This window comes from Cheilinus undulatus, linkage group 19 (assembly GCF_018320785.1).
Source record: "Cheilinus undulatus linkage group 19, ASM1832078v1, whole genome shotgun sequence".
Classification (NCBI taxonomy): Eukaryota; Metazoa; Chordata; class Actinopteri; order Labriformes; family Labridae; genus Cheilinus; species Cheilinus undulatus.
Window position 1 is genome coordinate 39000861 of NC_054883.1, and position 23920 is coordinate 39024780.

Consider the following 23920-nt stretch of genomic DNA (forward strand, 5'->3'; position numbering starts at 1 on the left):
TAACGGCTGCTGCACATTAATTTGGAACAGTGTAATGATTTCTTTTTTTTTGGAACTACTTGTGAAGTTTGAACGGTGTCCATATAACAGAAGTTAGTGGACACCAATGGAATTTCCAGAGCCAATCAGAATTGAGTAGTCACCAAGACCATGATATAAGGCTGTGTAAACCCTGGGGTCATACTGAGACGAAGCACTTAGTCTAGTGACCAGAAGCAGGGGAATTTTTTGACAGGAAGTCAAAGGGATATCAGTCACTAAAGGAAACTGAGACATTTAGCACCATAAGCACAAAGAAAGCTTCTGCAAGTGCAGTTTTTCAGCACCGATAATGAACAAAAGCAAGAACTAGGCAAGGCTGAAGGTGGAGGATGATCCACTGTAATGCAGCCCTGCATCAACTGAATAGATGCAAACTCACAGTTCCCACTAAATTAGAGTATAATAATCAGGTATTTTTGGCAGTAGGTTCAATACTGAAACTAAATAACTTATAAGCTGGGTTAGATAAGTGTTTTAAGACATATGCAGACTGAAATATAAAAATATAGAAATGTTGAAAATAAGATGAGACATAAATGTTTAAAATAAAGTTGTTTGAATTAATATAATCTTATTTTTTCATGGGATTGGGGTCCATGGAATAAATCATTCACACATATTGAAGGTCTTCAAATTAAAACTTGTTAAGATATAGACATCTGATTATGATTTTTCCTTGAAATGCTGATACAGAGAAGTTTAAATTCAGAGACTTGTTGCTATTTTCCAATCTTTTCATCTAAACAAAAAGCTTTAGAAATGCAGTTTTTGCCAAATCTGCCTTACAAGCAACTCTCAGCTTAATTAACAGCTGAGTTGAGAGAAAAGAGCTACAGAACAGAGTAAAAGAACACAGAAAACAAAGTGTTAAAATAAAAAAATCAACCAAATGTTAAGGGAAAGATATTCTTAAAGGAAAAGATAGAGACCACCACCTACCGCCCTCTCCTCTGCTTCAGTGGGACAGACAGACAGAGCTCCAGCAGCAGACAGAGAGTGTCTGTGTGAATGTCAGCGTCAGTGAAAAGCTGTATCACCTCCCTCTCTCTCTCTCTCTCTCTCGCTCTCTCTCTGCCCCGCTGAGCTCTCACTTCTGCTTTGCTTGTCAAATCCCTGCAGGATGCGTGCATGTGCATGTGTATGTGTGTCAACATTAAAAACCACTTCCTGTGCTGTAAAACTGCAGCTGAGGAAGAGGAGGAGCCAACAACGGGGACTTCCTTCCCACACTGTACACAATACAATGACCACAGTATCAAAAAATGTATGAAGTCAGTGTCTCCAAGGTGTTTGTGTGTATTTTGTGTGTGTATGTCTCACCTTGTCACCCTCTGAGTCAATGTCCATGGAGCGAGGCCTGAGCTTAATGGGCTGGTCCTTGAAGATGTCGCCAAAGCCAAACCCTCGCACCTAACATGATAAAATGGTACAAAACACTTATCAAAACAATATAAACATGAAGCAGGGAAAAAAATAGATAGACTTCTGTGGTTTCAGTCTCTAAAGCTGACCCATGTTGGTTTTTGGGGGTGGCAGCTGCTGCACTCAGCTGAAACTGTGGGAGTTTACAGGAAAGTTCTGCAAATTTTCTGAGTACACGGTATAAAAAAATCCTGCAGTTGTTACCGATGGTCTCTGAATCTCTGGGGAGCAGCTTGGCACAGCTGCAAAATCTGTTTCTTTCCTGCTCTGGCGCTGTTATTTGATGCTGATGGTGGCCCAGAAAGAACAGCAAGCTGTTGACTGCTGTGTTTCTCATCTCTGCTTCTGTTTGTATCTCAAATTAGCTAAAAAAAATCACAGCTCAAGGGACGATATGGATGAGTATACATTTCACAGTGTTTTTCACAGACTCCTATATTTAGTGTTGCAGCTTTTCTTACTGCCAAAGAAATGCAGTGAACCAAGGCAAAGACTGTGGTTTCTTATGTGCAATGAGTCATGGTACATGTGGTCAATGCTGGAGCAGCTCCCAAGGCAAGAGGACTTGACTTCCTCTTACAGTGGGACTCAAAGCAACAACCTGTGGTGCTGAAGATAAAGCTAATACAGAGGCAGAGAAAACAGGCACTTAAGGCTGACTGTAACAGTCAAGTCAAGTCTTACCTCTACGTTTAAATCTTTCTTTTAATTTTACTTGCCTAAATGTTACTGGAGGATACTAGTAGAGCAGGGGGTCTCAACCTTTTCAGCCCGCGACCCCCAAAATAAAGGTGCCAGAGACCAGGACCCCCCACCGTGCCTAAAGGTGGTTGAAGACAGCCATACACAGTCAAGAATAGTCACGTGCAGACAAGGCCATCCATAAGGGGGATAAATGTGACCCAGCCAAACTGGGGCCAGCAAATCATGGTCCATTTTAAAGTTAAGCTGTGGTATTTCATATTTAACCTGCATCATAATCACTCTTATCAAAGAAACACATCTTAATTTATTTGTGTAGCAAGTAGCCCTTTACAAATGTAAATCAGTTTCTTAAAAACAGAATTAAAATACGTTAAAAATAGTTACAAAAGGTTAATTAAGGCAAAGAAATGGTGTGGAAGGTGATGAAATTAGATTTTAAAAGTAGCAGAAATTGGATAGAATTGCCAAAAATTAGATAGAAGTGGCAAAAAATATCCCAAAAATGGCAAAAATGGGCATATTTAGTGGTAAAAGGGGATTCAAAAGTGGCTGAAATGGTGTTAAAGTGACAAAAATAGGTTGAAATTTGGTAAAATGGGATGAAAATTGATAAAAACTGGCAAAAAAGTGTAAGCTGAGGCAGAAATAGTCAGAAACTGGCAAAAATTGGTTTAAAAGTGACAAAAACAGGCAGAAGAAAGTAGTAGGAAGTGTTTAAAATTGACAAAAAAATGTGTTTTAGGTTGCAAAAATGGGTTACAATTAGGCAAAATTGGTGTAAAGAGGCAACAGTGTAATTCCAAAATGTTCTTAGTTTTTTAAGGCATCTGGAGACCCCCTTTCAGTGACCCCCAATGGGGTCCCGGCCCCAACATTGAGAACCCCTGCACTAGAGGGCACACCGGCAGGCTCAGACTGTAAACAACGACCTGATATGTGACACGCCAACTAAAAACAAACCAACAGTGAATATGGTGATAATTCTGAGATGACGCTAACATAATAAACATCAACAATCAGTAGTAACATCAGATCAGTTTGGACTGTTGACTGGTGGTCATCTGCACTCCAATTCTTCAACATTTTCCTCTGTTCACAGACGTAATGGCCTGGTGTTTCAATTTAAAGACCCTGTAAAGTGAAAATAAATCCGTATTTAGGTTTGTTGTATGACAGGTCACTGTGTTATGAACCCCCAGGTCAAATTTCAGTCAAATAAAACATCTCTAGGTTTATTAAATTAAGCTTCAATATCATGAAAAATGAGACAGTAAAACTGCCAGGATGGTGTGGGCGTGTCTGTTGAATGAGCTGAAGCCACGCCCACTCAGGAGAAATACGATCCTCTGAAATTTAAAAATCTGCGTTGAGGAAAGCACTCACACTATTAGCCTGCCTTTATGACCTTTTGTTGACCTTAAAAGAAGAGATAAAGTCCGTATTCTAGCTCGAATCTCTGTTCTGATGCTTTCAATGATCCATAGACCACTGTGGCTGATAGATTTGGCAAATTTACCTCACAATGAACAAAAAAACAGTATTAACTGACTGTTAACTTTTAATAAAGGCAGTGACATCAGCTAACAACGGACTTGACTGAGATGAACTGCTCTGTGATTTTATATTGTAATGTTAGAGGGGTGGGGCCATTTCCTACTGTGGGCTTGTGACATCATAAGCCCACATATTGGCCCCGCCCACATTAAACCAAGCCAGGAAAGAGGTGAAAAACTTTCTAACAGTCTAAATCCAAAATTCAGTCACATGTAGATCTCAGTGTTTTCACATGTTTACAGCAACCAGATTCCAACATATCTAGAGTGTTAAGACACAAACTTTGGATTTCACTTTACAGGGTTTTTAATTTGTGGCTGTGTTAACTGATGACTTTCAGACCACTTTGTTCATAGATGTTGTTGGGAATCAGACTTGGCCTACATGGCATTTTGAATTCTGAGTTCTAGTAGTTCGGAGGTAAATCTTAAACATAGAACTATCAAACTGAGAGACTCATCATCTCCGGAGCTCTTCACACCGAGTCGTAAAAAGTCACATCTCAGAGTCTCTGATTGGACAGGACCTGAGGAGAAGCTGCAGGGGGTCTAAGACTAGAAAAGCTCTCTACTCCCCCCTCGCATGAACAGCTCCCCCACCTTTCAAGCAGCAGACCAGCTGCCTTCCACTGCTGTCTGGTTCTCCCTGCTTCAGCTTAAAGTTTGGCACAGTCAGTCTGCGACCAGTTGAGTACAAAGATTTTTCCTTCGACACCATCTGGACTGGAGTGCTGCAGAAAGCCCACCTGTACCCGAAGGAGGACACACAACCCCTCCATCCACCTCAGAAGGACTATACGAGCCCTCCTCTTGTCCTAAACCTGAATCTTTATGCCACAGGACTTTTAACTTGCTGGAACTGTTTAAGGAACATTAATGGATTGACCTCAGCTAACTCCTAGACCTGGTTGGACATCAGATTCTAATCATAAGTGATCACAAGTAAGATGCTTCATCAAGGCAGAACTAGCTATAGGAAGCATCTCATTTGCATTTATTGGAAGCTGCATTTGTTTTCTTATTGTCTCTGCTAATGTTCTGTTGATTGACATTACTGTGTCCATTTTAGAAGTTGAAGTTTAATCCTGCAGCTGTAGAACAGAGGTGGATACTTGTGGACTTGGTTAATCGGTTTGTTTTGTCAAACTTTCACTCATTTTTGTTTCTGTTGCTGTACTGACTCTCACATCCAGTCTGGCTTTACATCACCCCAACATACACACACGTATACCACAACTCGCATCTGCATCAAGGCTGGAGATAAGCATGCTGTTAACAACACAGATGCAGATGCAGATGCATCACGTTTGACAGGTTTGACACCTCAGCTGTGCATACGCCTAAAAACCTCCCATGTGGTAGAGGTGAGCAGCAAAAACAACGACAGCAGAAAGTTTTAAAGACAAACTCTGGACCAGGGGTGTCAAACTCAAGGCCCAGGGGCCGAATCTGGCCCACTGAACAGTTAAATCTGGCCTGCAAGATCATATGATATTTCTGTTACTACTGGTCCACCAGTCTGAGGTCTGCAGATTTCCTTAAGCATAAAAATGTAAACTTATCCTTGATGATTTAAGATATCCTTGTTAAGCCATAAAATCTGAAAAATGAGTAAAAATAATTAGATAAAAAGTCAGGATAGTGGGAAAATAAATTGATTTGTGTTTTATTTCATATTTTCAATTTTGCATCTCACAATTAGGATTCAAAATTGGGATTTTGACTTTTAATTTCATACTTTGAGCATTTTAACTCATAATTTTGACTTCTAATATAATATTTTGAGCTCTAAGATTCATAATTTAATATTTTAAGTCATATTTTGACATTTTTACCTAATTATTTTGTATTTTATCTTATATTTTCAACTCCTTACTTTGACTTCTTTATCTCATAGTTTCACCTTTTAGACTCAAAATTTAAGATTTTGAATCATATCTTGACTTTTAATATCATGATTACAAATCTTATTTCATATTTTGACCTTTAAGCTCATGATTTTGACTTTCTTTCTCATATATGTGCCTTTAAAAACCATAATTGTTTTGACCTTTTTAAACTAATATATTTACTTTTCTCAGATTATGAGCCTTCAAACTTATCTTTTTAACTTTTTTAACCTCAAAATCATTTATCATTAGTGCAAAGTTTTTCTTTTTATATTTTATTAGTGGTTAAATGAGGTTGACAGTTTATGGTTAAAAAAGTGAGCCTCAGGTTAGACCTGAATCCACAATCCGGCCCCTGCTGTGATTGAGTTTGACACCCCTGCTATAGACCAAGTCCACAACTACCTGATGTGTAAGTACAACTACAAACACACCATGGGAATACGATGATAATTCTGAGGTCAAACTAACATAATAAACATTAAAAATCAACCATCTGGACAGCACTGCTGCAGAAAGTCCACCTGTATCCAAAGGAGGGCACACAACTCTTCTCTTGAGAGCCCTGCTCTCAACCTAAAACTGAATTTTGATGCCACAGGACTTTTTAACTTGCTGGAACCGTGGAACACAACTCTCCTCATTTGTAAGACCTGTTTGTATTAGCCTAGTTTATCACTGACTACCTATCTAATGGGGATATTTGACAAACAGAGAGGATGTATTATCACTGAGGATTCCTTCTGCTTCCTCTGCCGTTGCAATGACAACATCTACAAACGCAGTCAGCCAAAAGTCATCAGTTAACACGGGCACTAATTAAACGGATACACGTAAACACTGCATCCACATGTGGAGGAAACGATGTAGCGACAAATCACAGATGTTGTGTTCTGGCTAACAGTCATTTTCCAAGCTGCTCAGTTGTTAATATTGATAACTGGTGTAATATTATGTGCCCCTGACTTTACATTACAATTACCTCCTCAAGTGTTACCATGTTTGTAGTTTACATCTAAAACATCAGGTAGTTGCAGCCTGAGCTCTCTCATGCATCTTTAACAAAGTCTATACTTAAAGAAGGGTTTCTTCTTTAAGATGACTACATTTACGATCAATTATTATAGACAGACACATACCAAGGCAAAAAATCTCTTTCATGTTCACCCAGCCACTCTGCTACTCTGCTATTATAGTATTACCCTCTTCTGCAATGTCGTACTTTTTGTGTTTGTTTCCATTTGTTAGAAATGAAACAGTAACTTGAATGAAAGCATAGTGGTCTGAGAACTGAGGCATGGTTCTGCCATGCACATATTATTTTTTTTATTCATTTCATTCATTGTGTATCATGACGGCGCCATTAGGTGGCTTTCCATCAATCCTGCTGGTATTTTTTAATATTCATGAGTCAAATAACTAAATTACGATGTCTGGTTAAACTGACTGAAAAGTCGGATATTTTCCTTTTTTAAAAGATTATTGGAGAAATAAAAATGCCTGAAAAAGACCATCTCCTTCTCCTATTCTTCCCAAAATATGACTCTGTTTCCATCTGTAACTAATGAAAGTGAAACATGAATGAATACTATGTAGAAAAAACACAGCCAGTGAAGAGAGACATGCAAATTAACCCCAGACCCAGGGATGTCAACCTCAATCACAGCAGGGGCCGAACTCTGAATTTGGGTCCAGCCTGAGGGCTGCATAAGGCCAACATTTAACCATAAACTGTCTACCTCATTTTCAGCAGCAATGAATTATGGGAGGGAAACAACCTTAGCACTGTTAAAAAATGATTTTGAGATTTAAAAAAGTAAAAATGGTAGGCTTAAAGGCTCAAAATCTGAGATAAAAATTCAAACTTATTAGCTCAAAAGGCATTTAAAGTTAGAATCATGTTTTTAAAGGTCAAATATATTAGAAAGAAAGTTTAAATCATGATTTTAAAGGGTCAAAATATGAGATAAAAATCTGAAATTCTGAGTTATAAAGGTCAAAATATGAGACAAATTTCAAAATCATTGGTTAAAAATGTCAACGCCTGAAAAAAATAAATAAATAAATTTTGAGTTTCACAGGTTAAAATATTAACCAAAATTTAAAATCAAGGATACAAAAGGCCAAATTATGAGGTAAAAGCCAAAGTTTGAAGCTAAAAAGGTCAAAACCTGAGAAAAAAAAAATAAAATCGACAGTTAAAAGGTCAAAATATTACTTAAAATTTTAAAATTGATGATCAAAAAAGTAAAAAAATAAGATAAAGGGTCAAAAATGTGAATTGAGAAGGTCAAAATAGTTAATAAAAAGTCAAAACCATGAACTTTTTTAATCTAATTATTTTAACTTTTCTTATTTTTTATGACAGACCAAAGATATTTTAAGTCATCAGGGTTAGGTTTACATTTATAAACTGGAGGAAATCTGCAGATCAGTGGGCCAGTTATGATAAAAATATGATATGATCTGGCGGGCCAGGTACAACTGTACCACGGGCCGGATTTGACCCCCAGGTCTTGAGTTTGACACCCCAACTGTAACCCCTTTCTTATCCACCCTGCCAGCAATTAAAGGGAAGTTCGCCATCAACCTTTCTACATGTACACTTATATCATCAAGCCACTAGTCTCTAACTAAAATGTCAAGTAAATAAAACAGGAAAATTGCAACAGAGCTTAATACAATGAACAGTAAAAAGATAGGATATAAAATGAAACTCTTTGTTAGTTCATGCTGGACATGTTAGTCATAAGCCAAGCCTCCCAGCTCCCACAGCCAATCACAGCTCTTTCTCTCAACACAGCGGTCCATTTAAATATGACATACTTCTCACTAATCCCTGCTTGCATTAATACTGATGCACCATGCTGCTGCTGCTCCTGCTGCTGGGAAAGCTTAACCTCCTCCATCCTAGCTTCCTCCTTCATAGCATAAAGCTTGTTGCACCCTCATACTGACATCCATACTACTATGTATTAATTGCTTTTGATCTAATTTTACTGTATTCAGCAAGCATTGCCATTAATGTTTCTAGCTATGCACACCCTGGAAAGTCAAAGCATAAATCCAGTGTGCATCTTCTGAGCAGAGGCTTCTTCACCAAGTAAAAGTGTGCATCCATTTTGCAATAAAATGGTAAAATGTATGACGAGAATATTCCTGACTGAAACAGCAGAAAGGTAGTAGTAACACAATTGTTTACCTTCTTGGGCTGAATCTCTCCTGATCCTGTCTCTGACCGGCTGTCTGCTCCATCGCTCTCACTGCCCGGACTGTCCTTATCTACAAACAGACAGAAGTTATTCAAGTAAAAAGGAAACTTCAGTGTAACTGCTGCTAGAGTCAGTCTGCATTTGGATACCCTCCTGCTTCCTGATTGGCTGAGACTTACTAGTGCGGCCGCTGCGGAGCTCCTCTTGCGACGTGTCTAACGATGGTGTCTCTGATTCGGTCAGGATCTCTTTGGTGAAATTAGAGGGAAACATTCCAATTTTCCCATTTAGAGACCCTTCCCACCAGCCCTCCTCTACCTGAACGAACACAACACAGAGTATCATGCTTACCACTCTTCTTAAGATGCAGGATACTGAGCTCTCATGGCCACCATACGGATGATAAAAAGCTCCATAAGAATCCAATAATCAGTCTTACCTCTGCGATGATCTCGATGATGTCTCCTATTTTCAGCTCTAACTCGTCTTCATGCTGAGGCACGTAGCTGAACGCTGCTTTACATCTCCGTTTACGGATCTGATCACCTGCAGAACACAAAAATACATACACACATGTTTCAGACATAACTAGTTCATGCTAATTTTTATTTCAAGTCAATCAAAAAAGCTTTATTTGTCAATTTAAAAGAGGCAATTCAAAGCAAACAAAGAAGTAGCGTGCTAAACAAAAACATGAGAAGCAAAGACAGAGCAAAGTAGACATAAACATAAAAATTAAAGCATGAAATATATTGGGTTTTCTATAAATGTAAGTGGACCGTGATTGCATTAACAATAAAACAAATATGTTAACAGAGCTGTAATGGAGTAGACTAAATCTGAATGAAGGACACTCTGACTGAGTAGGCAGGACACCTCTGTTTGCTAACACTCTTGAACTTTCTAATTACGCCTGACTCATTCCACACAAGCAGGGTCACTCATTTCTAACCCTGCAATTCCTCATTAGTCCACAAGGTGTCACTCTTCATCATGTTAAGCTGTTGCATGTATGCAAGTGCAGTTTAAATGAAGTGCATGGATCCTTTCAGCATACACTGTAGAAATACTCTGTTACCCTTATCAGAAGTATTACTACATTTATGTAAATATCATTACAAAATGCTCCTGTGACTGTTGTGCTACACTGATCAGCCAGGACATTATAAATACCAGTCCAATCTAATGGGATCCCATAAAGCAGTTCTACTATAAGGTCTACTTTTATGAAGCTCCTACATGTTCATCTTTTGCCCTTTTGCATCATGTAAGTTGTGCAATAAAATGAAATGTGTTGCTAATATTTAGACCACTGCATTTACATATTATTGAGGGGAGCAAAATGGAAGACATCTTTTCATATAATGCACTCTAGTACATCACACAACATTAATAGTTATAATTCAGGAGAACAGTCTCATTATACATTAAACCAGGGGTGTCAAACTCAGTCACAGAAGGGGCCGGATTCTGAATTAAGGTCTAACCTGAGGGCCTAACAGGGTCCACGTTTAACCAAACTGTCAACTTTATTTTCACCAGTAATAAAATATGGGGGAAATATTAGCACTGATGATGAATGATATTAAGAATTAAAAAGTCCAAATGATAAGTTTAAAGGCTCAAAATCTGAGATAAAAAGTCCGAATTATTTGACTTATTTTTTAAAGGTCAAAACACGAAATTAGATGTTAAAATAATGCTTTTAAAAGGCAAAAATATAAAAAAGAAATTCAAAAATCATGTTTTAAGGCAAAAATATTACTTAAAATTTAAAACTGTTAACCTCAAAGGTCAAGATATGAGATAAAATCCAAATAATAAATTGAAAAGGTTCAAATATGAGCTAAAAAGTAAAACTCATTTGTTCAAAATGTCAAAACACAAAATCAGATGTTAAAACAATGCTTTTAAAAGGGAAATATATATAAAAAAGAAAGTCACAATCATGTTTTAAGGCAAAGATATGGCTTCAAATTGAAAATGGTGCATTTCAAAGATCAAAATATTGCATAAAACGTCCAAATGATAAATTAAGGTCAAAATATGAGATAAATTCAAAATTATAAATTAAAAAGGTCAAAATATTAAATGAAAAGTCTAAATAATCAGTGGTAAATGGTCAAAATATGAAATAAAAGTACAAATAACAGCTTGAAGTCCTAATTGTGCAATGCAAAATTGAAAATATGAAAACTTAAATGAATTTGTTGCCCTGCATTTCTCTTTATATATATATTTTTTACCCTTTTTTTTAAATTTTTTTTTTATTTTTATGACTTAAGGATATTTGATATCATCAGGGTTAAGTTCACAATTTTATACTGAAGAAAATCTGCAGACCTCATATTTTAGGGCCAGTTATAATAAGAATAGGATATGATCTTGCAGGGCGGGTGTAATTGTACCTTAGCCCTTGAGTTTGACACCCCTGCATTAAACCATTTACTGCTAAATGGATAAGGACTTCTGCTTGGCTTTGAAGATGCTCCCTGGGTTAGTCATGCAGCATGCTTTAACTTTGACTTTAAGGGAGTTAACTGCTGGAAAACACTGAATAAATAGATTGAGACACAAATGACAATGCAATCCAGATAGAGTGGAATCTAGTCTGGCAGTAATCCCTTCCTCAGCAGCATAAAAGTCAATTTGAGATTAGTATTGACGATGCAGGGATCAGTGAAAAACCACCATATTTAAAAGGAGCTGTGATTGGCTGTGAAAGCTTGGAGACAATAAGTCACTCAGATGGAGTCAGCTGACTGCAGCTGGGTGTGTGACATTCTTTTCAACAACACTTTTTAAAGTATAATTAACAACTTTACAACCATGTCAACAAATTCTAAAATTGCAGAGGCTTCTTAAAAGTCACGTTTAATGGCTGTTAACATTGATATTCAGCAGGCATTGTGTTTTATTATATAATTAGATTACAATGCAGGAGTGTGACATTTCTTATTCATCAGTTGACTGTTGGAAAGTAAAAAGTTGGTAAAACTGGCATAGCAGGGTGATGCAGAATTTTTCCACCACACCCCTGTAATGCAGCTTTACCATCACTGCGTCTTGATAAAATCACATTGATTCCCCGTATGGTATTTGATTAACACTTAACTCCAGATACAGTTTCACATATCTATGACATGGGAAATATTTCACATCGATCTGGAGGATAGATTGGGAGATCAGAATGAGAGAGTGGGAAAGAGACATGCAGGAAAGGAGCCCCAGGCTGGACTTGAACCCAGGTAACACGTGCACATGGGGCACGCCTTAACCACTAAACTATCTGTGCCCCACTGAGGACATTTTAAAATGATTTTTCATTGTATGATCCTCTGACCCCACACTAGACAACTCAGCCAGACCGTCAGGCCTTACAGTGGAGATTCCTCACACAGGTTTTCATAGAAACTCGCCTGGTCAAGCATGATGCAGAAGAAAAAACAAACATGGATGACTATCGATATCCTCAGCTTGCTGCTCCTCTACCAGGCTGGAAAAAGGTATAGTTGTGTTTATATTTGCGAGTTGTGAGTACATAACATCCAGCTGGAGATGCTACCCGGTCTAGGTCTACAACCTAGAATCATAAATATCAAACATGCTTGATATTTATGGTTTGAGGCCAAACAAAGCTATTTGAAGCAATAAGATAATCATGACACCACACACTTGAGGAATATGCTGACAAATAATAGTTTGCGACAAGCCTCTACTCAGAACACGCACCGATGATTGTTGGGGGAGTCAAATCTGGTCTAAAAGCGTGGTTTAAAATTACGCAGTGTATGGCCAGCCTTTCTCTTCAAATGACGCTGATTGGTTTGGGTATTTCCTCACTGGGGACAAGCGTATTAGCTTAAAGCTTTGCAAGCTGGGTCTGCCTGATGACAGACATGGAATCTGGCTAATCCATCAGCTTTGCAAGGTTAATTTTTGCTGTCTCCATCTGTTTATTATCATTGGATTATAGCATTGTGGGAGAAAGAGAGCACAGACACTGGGCTGCAGTCCCCTGCTGGCTTCGCTGATCCTGTTTTCACCTCTGTAGCACCTCTGTTACTACCTCTGAAGCTGGCACAGAGGGAGAGGGGTCCCTCTGATGTCCCATTACACCTCAGGGAAAAACAAAGGCAATACATCATAGAGGAATAAATATCCTGCCTTAAAACGGCACTGTGAAGCAACCTATGCTTACCAAAAGCACAAGGTGTGCCCTCATACTGTTGGTTTTACTGACCAAACTGTTGAATCCTCCAAATTGTTAAATCTTAAGTAATTTGAACTACTTTCTTAATGTAAAATCAGAAAATCCTTTCATATTTTAGAGCTCAAAATGTAAGGATGAAATCTCTATGAGTTCAACAATCATCAGACTGTAGTAATTATATAACTTTAGCACTAATCCTTGAACTGGAGAGGAACAATAATGTATGGCATTATTAGAGGACGTTATAAAGAAAAAAACAAGCACCTTGTGTTCATATTTGATTATAGTACTCAACTGCTGTGCATGTTTTTACTGAGTGTATACACACAGACTGACGAGGAATGCTTGACCTAAATCTTTCCTTGCACTAATAGGATCTGTGTTTGAGGCTGCAGACTTAAACCTGCTAAATGACCATAAAGTATGAGTGAATGTGACTGCACACGTGTGAGTGTCAGATACCTTTCCTCCCTGGTCGTACGCCGGGGTCAGACACAGGGCTGGCCCTCCCGTTGGAAAGCTCCGATCTAATCATGCTCGCCTGTCCTCCATCCCTCTTCGACTCTTTCTTTATCTCCTGCAAAGAGAGGGGAACAGGAGGTAAGGAGACGGAGGAGGAAGTGAAGAGAGATGGTGGGAAAACCCACAGGTTAGGGTGACATGAACAGAAATACGACAAGACTGGAGAGGAAAAATGTCAGTGTAACCTGTTTGTAAAGAAAGAATGGCACTAAAGTAATCGCCTTGAGTTGTTTTCTCTCTGTTTGTCTTCTGCTATCTGCCGACAGATTTACCCTCAAGCCTGGCGGAGATATTGCTCTCACTATGTTTGCACGGATATGACCTTTCCCCGCCAGAATCATATCAGTTAATCCTCGAGTCAAAGTGGAGGCTAGTGCCAGTTATGAAATAATTTCCTCCAGGTGTTCCTTAAAATCTTTCACAAGAGCTGAATGGAGAGAAAACCAGGGAAGATAATGCCTTCTGCAGAGGCAAACTGCCAGGAACGAGAAATTATGACACGGAAAAAATGTTTTCCTTTTCCCTTTTTTTGGCATTTGCCTTTATAAGACAGGACAGCTCAGGAGAAACGAGGAACAGACGGAAGAGAGAGCTGGGTTGACATGCACCAAATGGCAGAGGGCCAGTGGGGTGAGGATTTAGCTTCTGTATAAGGGTAAGGGTAAGCATTTTTATGGTTTTTAAGATACATCATAAATAAAAACAACAACTGACACACAGCAGGTTAGCTCACCTGTGCAGCCAGCTTATTATCATCTACATTTGAGCTTTTTGTTGGGCAGTGACCTTTAGTGACAGGAGCATAGGAGGGGAGTCAAGCCATGCAGACATGACAAGCCCTTTCACTCATGACCTCCTGACATTTTCTCAATGATTTCAGTTCATCCAGGTCCTGACATTTTCAGAAGTTTCATTTCACACATGCCTCTAACAAAAGGAGATCAAACGCTCTCACAGCTAGAAATACTCAGTTCGGTTAAGGTGACAGATGCTAAGTAGCACATGTTGAACAAAAAAGAGTCTTCCATAACAGTGGAAGCATCTGGGTTAGTTTTGCTACAGCATGGTTCAGGACATTCAAACTAGGGCTGAACGATTTTGGAAAATAATCTAATAGTGATTTTTCTCCCCAATATTGCAATTGTGATTTGATATGCGATTATTACTCTTTTATTTCTAAACAAGGGTGGAACAATTCTTTAAAAGTGTCTAATTCTGATGATTTTGACTTGTTTTGCAAATTGGATATGAATAATTGAATTGAAGGGTTTTTGTCATTCTTATATTTAATAAGGAAAAAGTAAAAATATGAAGAAGGTAGGATTTTTTTTGTGGACTATCCTAAAAAATGGCACTTAAATAATTGCATAATATGGAATGCATAACATCCCTGCTGCAAAAAAAAGTTCAAAACTAGTATTTTGACACAAATGTCAGGTCAAAGAAATAATGCACCTTTTGCAATTTAAAAATTGCCGTGGCACACAGCCCTGATCAGCAGGAAGAGATCAGGGAGAACTGCGAGTTCACGCAGTTGTAGCTCTGTGACCCACTGACCTCTCTGTGACCCATTGCTTTCGCTGCAGGATGAGACGTAATGTTGATATAGTGATGATTTATGATCGGGAGTCCGCGCATTGTGTTTTATTTTGAAAGAACCGGATGTTCTACGTTTGTGACTTCCTCTTCTGGAGCTTTCTGATTGACGGGTACTGACGCAGTTTGGCAGCGGCCAGTGATGAAAATAGACCTGCAGCATATCTCAAACGAAGTGGAGTGAAGTGTCAGTCCAGGTACACGCCGCTGCCAGTCTGGAGCGCCGGCTGTGGAAATGCTCTGATAGACTAGAGAGGGAGCGATTTGCTCACAGGCAGTTCGCGGCGCATTCGCTGTATGTGGACATTGGAGGTCAGAGTTAAAAGACATTGCAGCATACTGAAAAATAACACAGAAAAAAAATCCTTGAGAGGAGTGTCTTGAAGATTCTTGGCCCAAAAATGAGACTTTCAACCAGATTTATTAGAAAAAAATCACAAATGACTTATCCTTATATGCTTGCACAACTTCACCCACATTACTTGGTTATGTCTAGAGAGGGATGAGAATCGAAATCTGGAACCACAACATCAACACAGGACTGAAATACAACAGATTTTGATGCTTTATTTCGGTATCCCACCACCCCTATATGAAAGAAAGAAGTTAAAACCGTTTATTTTTGTTATCCTTTGTGAGTGGCATCTTTTAAAGACATTTCTCTGAATCCAGAGACAGACTTAGCCCTGCACATCCATTGCTCTCCCTTTCTGAATTCTTATTTTATCAAAGAAAGAGCTACTGGTTAACCTTGCAAAGGTCTCACTGGTGAATCCATCTTGCAAAGCTCCCGTCTGAACAGTCTGGGCCCAGTAGAAAGTGACAAGACCAATCAGTGTCGAGGGGCAGTACTTTTGGGCAAGGAGCTGACGGCCAGCTGATCCTAATCATCGCCTCACAGCTCTTACAGCCAATCACAGCCAATCACAGCTCTTTCTCTCAACATAGCAAGCCATTTAAATATCACATATTTCTCACTAATTCCTGCTTGCATTAATGCACACCATGCTGCTGCTCAGAAAGCCTAATCTCCTCCACCCCAGCCTCCTCATTTATAGCATCAAGCTTGCTGCACCCTCATATTCACATTCATGCTGCAATTGATTGATTGCTTTCGAACTAATTTTATTGTGTTCAATATGCACTGTCATAAATGTATCCATCCATATGGGAGTTTCCAGCCATGCACTCCCTGGAAAATCAAATCACTCTGCTTGACTAACCAACAGACCTTTTTTTTGTGCAAAGCCTTCTCTGTCAAGTAAAACTTTAAATGGTTAAATGTATGCTGAAAGTGTCCCTGACTGAAATGTAATTAAGTTATTAGCTGTGATATTTTCGTTTAGAAAGTTAATGGAGCAACGGCCACATGCCTAATCATACTCAAGTTAAAATTTGATGCAACACAAAACACAAATGACTGCTTAGCGATGTTTTTATGAAGAATATCTCCATTTGGAGACTCTGAATGGATATGTAGAAGCCAAATGACATTAGAGCTATAGAATACAAATTTTGCAAGTTTATTTCAATAACAAATGACAATTTACTCAAAGAAAAAAATAGCCTACTTATTCCATTTTCTTTTCATTTTGGTCATGTTTTACCGAAAAAATTTCTCATCCAAAACCAAAACCACTCATCCAAAACAGGCCACAGGATCACGAGGGTGTGCTTGATTTGTTCCTTACAGAAAAGGTGAACTTTCTTAAATATACCATCCCAGCCAGACTTGGCAAACAGAAAACCAAATGCACAAAGGCCCTCATTTATCAAATGTCAGTGCGGTATTGATCTTCTAGAGGGGGAATCTCAGATATGCAGTGTGCAGCGAGACCCCTCTCAAATAAAAAATCTGGTACTAGGGTTACTGATTTACCTCGGTTAGCAGAGCAGGTAGCAAAAAATCGAGGAAAATCCAATATCATGCATCCCTAATCCTGGTGCATGTCTCCTCCCACTCTTTCTCCAAGTATTTCCTGTCTCTCTTAGGCATGCCTATCAAATAAAAGCAAAAATCCTGCCAACAAGAAAGTGGTACTGAGATAACCCAGTAAATAAATTCAGCAAATACATCTTTTGAAGACTTGTAATTCCCTTAGAATAAAAGCCTTCCTGCATGCTGTTATTTGCTGTTATTATTATACATTTGCTTACATATCTAATAAATGCAAATACGGTGTTCCAACATCGTCTGTGTTTTCCCTCTTTGCTGCCTTTGATCAGCTGTATTTAACGTCAGTAATCCAGGTGATCCTCAGTGTTTACCTGCAGACAAACCAGCCACAGCTCATAAAAGCTCTGACAAATAAAAACAAACATCACTGCTTCCTTCACTGCTGCAACCTTTCCCTCGTCTGACTCTGTCCACATGACTCTGTGTCACTTGAATAAAGCATCACAAGACGCCATGCGAAACTGATCAAGAGAAGCGGAGGGGGACTGAAGCGACAGAGGAATCAACAAGCGGACAGACGGAGGATGCAACAAACAGGGAGACGTTCGCATCTGAGACACACATAGAAAAACTAGCCATGACGGTTCACATCTCTCCACCACATTCATCGTGACACTGTTTCATAAGCCCTGGCCTGTGGCGAACGCAGCCTACTGAAGCATACGGGGCCGGGGTATACTGACTCACAGATTCTAGCCCCTCATACTCACTCCGGTTGTGTTTGGCCTGGTGCGGCGCGAAGCCTTAATGAGCCTCTGAGATCCAAAAATATACAGCAAGGGGAGACGTTTCCTAGACAACAGCAGAAGATCATCTTAGGCAAAGAGCCGTTTTAGGAGACACAAAGGTTAGGGACTCGATATGACACTGAGGTAGGTGTGATTCTGAGTTAAAAACATGCCCATAAATTTAACACTGCAGAGACGATGAAGAGACGGAGTCTCATTCCAGGAAGTGACAGATTAACCTCAAGGACAAAGTAGAACTTGTTCTCTAAATCAAAACATGTGATTACCGAAAAGAAAAGATCTGTTATATTTTCTCCTTGGAAAATGACAGACTTGATAACTCCCCTTGCTTCCAGACTGTGGGCTAAGCTAAGCTAATTGTCTCATGACTGTAAACTAGCATGAAGTCTAACTTAGATTTACCACAAATGAGAGTGATACTGGTTTTCTAATTTTACTCCTCAACCATACAACACAGAGTTTCCCTCCCCTCCATACACCAGAGACATCAGGCTAAAGGAGGAAAGCTAAAATGCTGCGTCACACTGTGCTAAGAAAATATTCAGTTAAGCTGTTCATGATAAATCAGGGACAGAATCAAGTAGGAATGGTAAATTTAGAGATTTACGCTAATATTGTGAGGTAAAGGTTAGCTAGTGTTAGCATCCAACTGCTTCAACCATACAGCACAGATAGTGTCTCAAACCACATACTTCTGTTGGTAACACAGTACACTTAAATGTCTCTTGTTCCTCTGCGTGGCATTTAGACACAGTGGGTCTCATTCACAAACAGTGCATACGCATAGATTTGTGCTTACATCATTTGACGCACAAATCTGTGATTCATCAATATGTTCTTACTTGAATTTGTTCTTACTCTGCGAACAACTAATGAAGGATGAGCTTTCTAAAAACTTTAAACACATATCTTTTACCCAAGATGCACAATGTATTGAAACTACATTAATTTATAAAAAGCTGAAAGATAATAATTAAAACCGGGAATTAGGTAATGAGTTGACAAAATGTACTAAGTAACCATGAAATGGACACTTTTCCATCGTTCATATACTTAAAATCTTGAATTTACAATTTAAAAGTTAATTTACAATAAAAACAAATATATGAGCATTTAAGTGAAATAAAACAACTTTGACTTTGACACGTCACCGTCATCCGGGCCTACAGATTAATTAATTGTTGCAATCAGCATTGGCAATTTCAGTTAAATAAAGTTTTGTTTTTTCTGATTGACTTCACTCGTTATTTGCAAGAGATTAAGAATTTCAAATATAAACAAATAAATAATTACAGGTAACCTGACGGATGAATGTCATCACTTTCACCCTCGTTCCATTGACATACGCCAGAGATGGATGAGTTTCTAATTGATGCAGTTTATTTTTTAGCAGTTTTAGTTTTAGCAGTTTATTAATCGCTCATCCTGTGGAGTGAGATCAGGTGGTCCTTGTCCTCCTCCGGTTTCCTTCTTTTTTCTCTGGTCCGATACCCCTTTCTTTGCATCCACTTTGATATCAAACCACTTTTTCTTCACCTGAGCCACGGTGCGGACCTCAGGTGACACTGAATTGACAGCCTCTGTGATAGAGGCCCAGGTATCTTTTTTATTTATCATCGAGACTCCAGTGGAAACGCTTTGAAAAAGTGTCGTTTTCCTTGCTTCCACCTCTGACACGACAACTTCAATTTCCGCCGTTGTAAAATTTCTTCCTTTAATTTTTGGGGCCATCTCTCGCAGCTTTAAACCTCCTTGCCGATCTCGTTTTGATGCATCAAACGGATGTCCTTTTATGGAGAAACAGGGGCATGGTTTATGCAGATTGTGGGCACGAGCCTGTCAATTTGAAGAATTCTGATTCACTAACATAGGCACGGTGGCGAGAAGAAAATTGGCCGGTGCGCATGTCTCATGAATCCGGTGGTGACTTTGCGTATACGCTGAACTTGTGCGCAGAGTAAGAACAATCCTACGCATTTATTAGTGAATGAGGCCCAATGACACGACACTTTAGAGTCCATGTTGCTGTTGCTACTATCAACAATGTACCCAGAAGTTCCATTAGAAGGCAGCAAAAGTTGCCATTTTACCTTGGAACCAGGGCTTGGCATCAACTTTTTTGCTCACCAGCCACAGTGGCCAGTGGTTTTGCAAACTTACTAGCCACTCAGCATTTCCACAAGCCACAATGTTGATGTTGGAAACTCTGAGCTACAGTAAATGTCAAATTTGGTACAAAGGGTATGATACAGTATGACACGCGTGCTCTACTTCTCCTGTCCTCTGCTCTTTTCTCCTTTAAACTGTATGGTGGAAATGTCTTCATATGTGTGTCTAAAATTAATTAAATATCTGGTTAAATAATAGATGACTTACATTTGGTGCATGAAGCTCACATTTGAAGAACATTAAACAACTGTACTGTCTGTTCAATAACAGAAGCAAAAAAAATCACTGTTTGGTTTAATTCCCTTTGACTCCAAAGTGAACGGTTTCAGACTTTTATCCTTCTGCCTCTGTTTCTGACTGCCTCAGTGAACTGATTTAAAGTTTCAGAGTTTCCCTCATCTTTTATATGCGTTAATGATTGATATAAGGCAAATCATTATAAAAACGTATCAAAGGTATTAATGACGTTTAAATTATGCGTGCTTTTGCGCAGGTTTTATCACCCTCAACAAACAAAGAATATAGATGGAGTATTACTCAAATAATGACATACTACAGACATACTACAAACCCTGGCTCGCACAAGCGAGAGCGACGCACAGCTGGAGCACACACACACACAAACACACGGCGCTGATCCTCCATGGAGAGACATCCAACATTCTGAAACATTTTCCCTAAACAGATAGAAACCTTCAGTCTACATTACCAACACGTCAGTGCGAGTGTGTGTCGGTATATGTCTGTTAATGTCATGTTTTATGTGTGTCATACAGCATGAAAGCCCTTGGCGCTGCGTAAAAACGCAAGAATGGATGACGACACCAGCCACTTTTCAGCTGTTTTGGGGGAAATTGTAGGCTTGTATGTGCCAAAAATTCCTATCTGTAACAAGCCTAAATCATAAGGGCTAACTGACAAGCACTTTCAGAGTGAAGCATAAGTTGTGACACTGATAAATTCAACCCGCCATGGTGGCTAGTTAGAGTCACGCTGCTACCCACCATGGCCGAAATCCATTGGCTAGTTGGAGGGTGTAAATGTCAAGCCCTGCTTGAAATATAACCTAATATCCCTCTGGATTTTCAATGTCCTTACTATTTAAATTATAAGAAGGTGCTTTCTAGCCTAAGGGTTATGAAAGAGGGCACCGGTGAATTTTGAAAATTCTTTCATGCTGTGTTAAATGAATATTTTGCTTCTCAGGGGCAGCACACCAACTCCATGCTTATTTCTGAATACATACATCTATTTTGTCAAAGAGGTTCACATTTTGGTCCTGACAGAAATAAGATGATGAAGATGTACTCGTTTTGTTTTCAGGTCGTTGTCCTTAGTTTATGAATTTATTATACTAACACAGAAAATCTGATAAAATTATGCAGTGAATTTACATTTTTCACCTTTTGAATACCACATCCTCAGATGGGAGTTAAACTGATCCAAACCATTCTTTCCTATTTGTTCAATGGACTCAAAGGGATATTTAGAAACCAAAGAACAGAGAAAGACATCCAAAGCTATGTAAAATGTGCTTATTGTGGACCAACTTTTATACCTTGTAGGGTTGATACTGAAGCATGTTTGACTAGATTTCTATGGTTTAGTCCCGGGGTGTCAAACTCAATCACAGCAGGGGCCGGACTCTGGATTCAGGTCTAACCTGAGGGCCTAACAGGGTCAACTTTTTAACCAGAAACTGTTCACCTCGTTTCACCGGGAATAAAATCTGAAAAAAACCTTAGAACTGATGACAAACGATTTTGACATTTAAAAAGGTAAAAAGATAAGTTTAAAGGCTCACAGTCTGAGAAAAGTAAATGTATTAGTGCAAAAAGGTCAAAACATGAAATTAAGATTCAAAAATAATGTTTTTAAAGGCAAATATGTTCAAAAGAAAGTGAAAATTATGAGTTTAAAAGGTCAAAATATGAAATAAAATTTGTAATCATGAAATGAAAAGTCAAAATATGATCAAAATTTTAAATTGTGAGTCTAAAAGGTCAAACTGTGGGATTATGAAGTCAAAGTTTGGAGTTGAAAACATGAGGTAAAATACAAAATAAATGGTTAAAAAAGGTCAAAAAAGGACTTAAAATGTAGAATTATAAATCTTAAAGCTCAAAATATTATATGAGAAGTCAAAATTATGCTCAAAGTATGAAATTAAAAGTCAAAATCCTAAGTTTGGGTCCTAATTGTGAGATGCTGTATTGAAAATGTGAAATTAAAACACAAATTTATTTCTTTTCCCACATTCCTGACTTCTTAATGATTTTTAATCCTTACTTTTTCAGATTTTGTGACTTAACAAGGATATCTTATATCATCAAGGATAAGTTCACATTTTTATACTTCAGGAAATCTGCAGACCTCAGACTGATGGACCAGTTATAACAGAATTATGAGATCATCTTGCGGGCCGGATTTAACTGTTCCATGGGCCGGATTTGGCCCCCGGGCCTTGAGTTTGACACCTGTGATTTATTCCTTTAAAGGAAGAGAATTTTGCCCTTGAATATTTCTCTCCTTTCTGCCTTTGCCCCTGGTCTTTAAGAAATGTACATCATGGGCCCTATTACATTTGCCAGTGTCATGAACGAGGTCAGTATTCATAATTGACGTCATCAATCCTCCTAGAAACTCCCTAGAAACAATCTAACACTAAATACTGACTTATCTATCTACCTTGAGCAGTGCCGGTTTGACTTTGTTCCCTTTGACCTGAAAAATGATATAAATTACTCATTAGGTATACTTATTAAGAAGTAATTGCATTAGTCAACAGCAATTAATTAGTCAGTATTACATCAATCATAGAAATTGTTTCCACCACTTAGTAAAGCTCGATCAAAGGTGCCTTTGAGTGAGTCTGAAGCCAGTACACCTCCACAGATCTGCTACACAAGTACAGAGGTAGGTGAACAGAAAGTAAGACACTGTGGTTTAGCAACTTGTTAAACCATGTTGCTGTATTTACAGACTATTCACAGCTAACTTATTGTTGGTGGTGGCTTCAGCGTTCACAGATCCTCTGCTGAGTACAGGTCTGAACAACCAGAAGACGGCTATCTAAGAAGGCTGGAAGCTAAAAGGGGAAGAACGTGCTAACTAACTGGCCACTAAGATTACTGGATGAATAAGAAAACTTAAAAAACAAAGCATATCTTAAACTGTAATGGGAATACGTAGAATTTAGAGTACAAAAGTTTCCAACAAGGAGATAGTTTACACGTATTTGGCTTCACTTTTAAGTTGCCACTTGATAAATGCAACAAAGAAATTTCCGTTTTTTTAGTAGGAGATCAAAAAAAGGTGTTAGAGCAGAAAGTGCATACAGACTGACATAGAAAGATGCTAGCTGTCAACAAAGTAAAACAAAGCTTTGTAGGTTGTTTAGACAGCAGTTTAGACAAAAATAACGTCTGAGAAAACAGAAAGTGTGAGCTAAAAGGTAGAAAAACGAAATAAAAAAGACTGGAGTGCTAAAAAGCTGATAGCATGGAGCTAAGGAGACAGCAAAAGTTTGAGGAGTTTCTAGAGTATTTATTGTGTTTTTGAATCAGCTACATCTACCACGGCTCCTCATACTGTTCAAAGACTGTATAAATGCGTGTTTTTAACCTTAATTTAACCAGGAAAACCTTTTTTTCAGATTTACAGACTCTTTTAAATACATATCTGAGCTCCTCTGACTGATGTAGGTCAGAAGATATGAGGGAAGTAGAACGAAAATAGATAAGAATACGCCAGTGTTTTAATCTACGTGAAGACAGAGAGGAACATCCCACAACTTTATACAACAGACAATGATGAGTGAGAGCTTCAAAACTAGTGATGAACCTCAAAGCTCCATAAAACACAGAGTCTTAGCTCTGAGACGAGGCGTGC

General features: G+C 38.6%; 1 protein-coding gene across 2 annotated transcripts in view; it reads right to left on the reverse strand.

Annotated features, from left to right (window-relative positions):
* sh3kbp1 (SH3-domain kinase binding protein 1) overlaps nt 1-23920 on the reverse strand; it is an 82529-nt gene that overhangs the window by 20588 nt on the left and 38021 nt on the right. For both annotated transcript variants that reach the window (XM_041814561.1, XM_041814562.1), the window contains 5 exons: nt 13499-13613; nt 9263-9369; nt 9003-9141; nt 8814-8893; nt 1363-1452 (listed from right to left, as the gene is read on the reverse strand). In XM_041814561.1, the coding sequence (XP_041670495.1) occupies nt 1363-1452; nt 8814-8893; nt 9003-9141; nt 9263-9369; nt 13499-13613 (531 nt within the window). The remainder of the gene's footprint in view (nt 1-1362; nt 1453-8813; nt 8894-9002; nt 9142-9262; nt 9370-13498; nt 13614-23920) is intronic.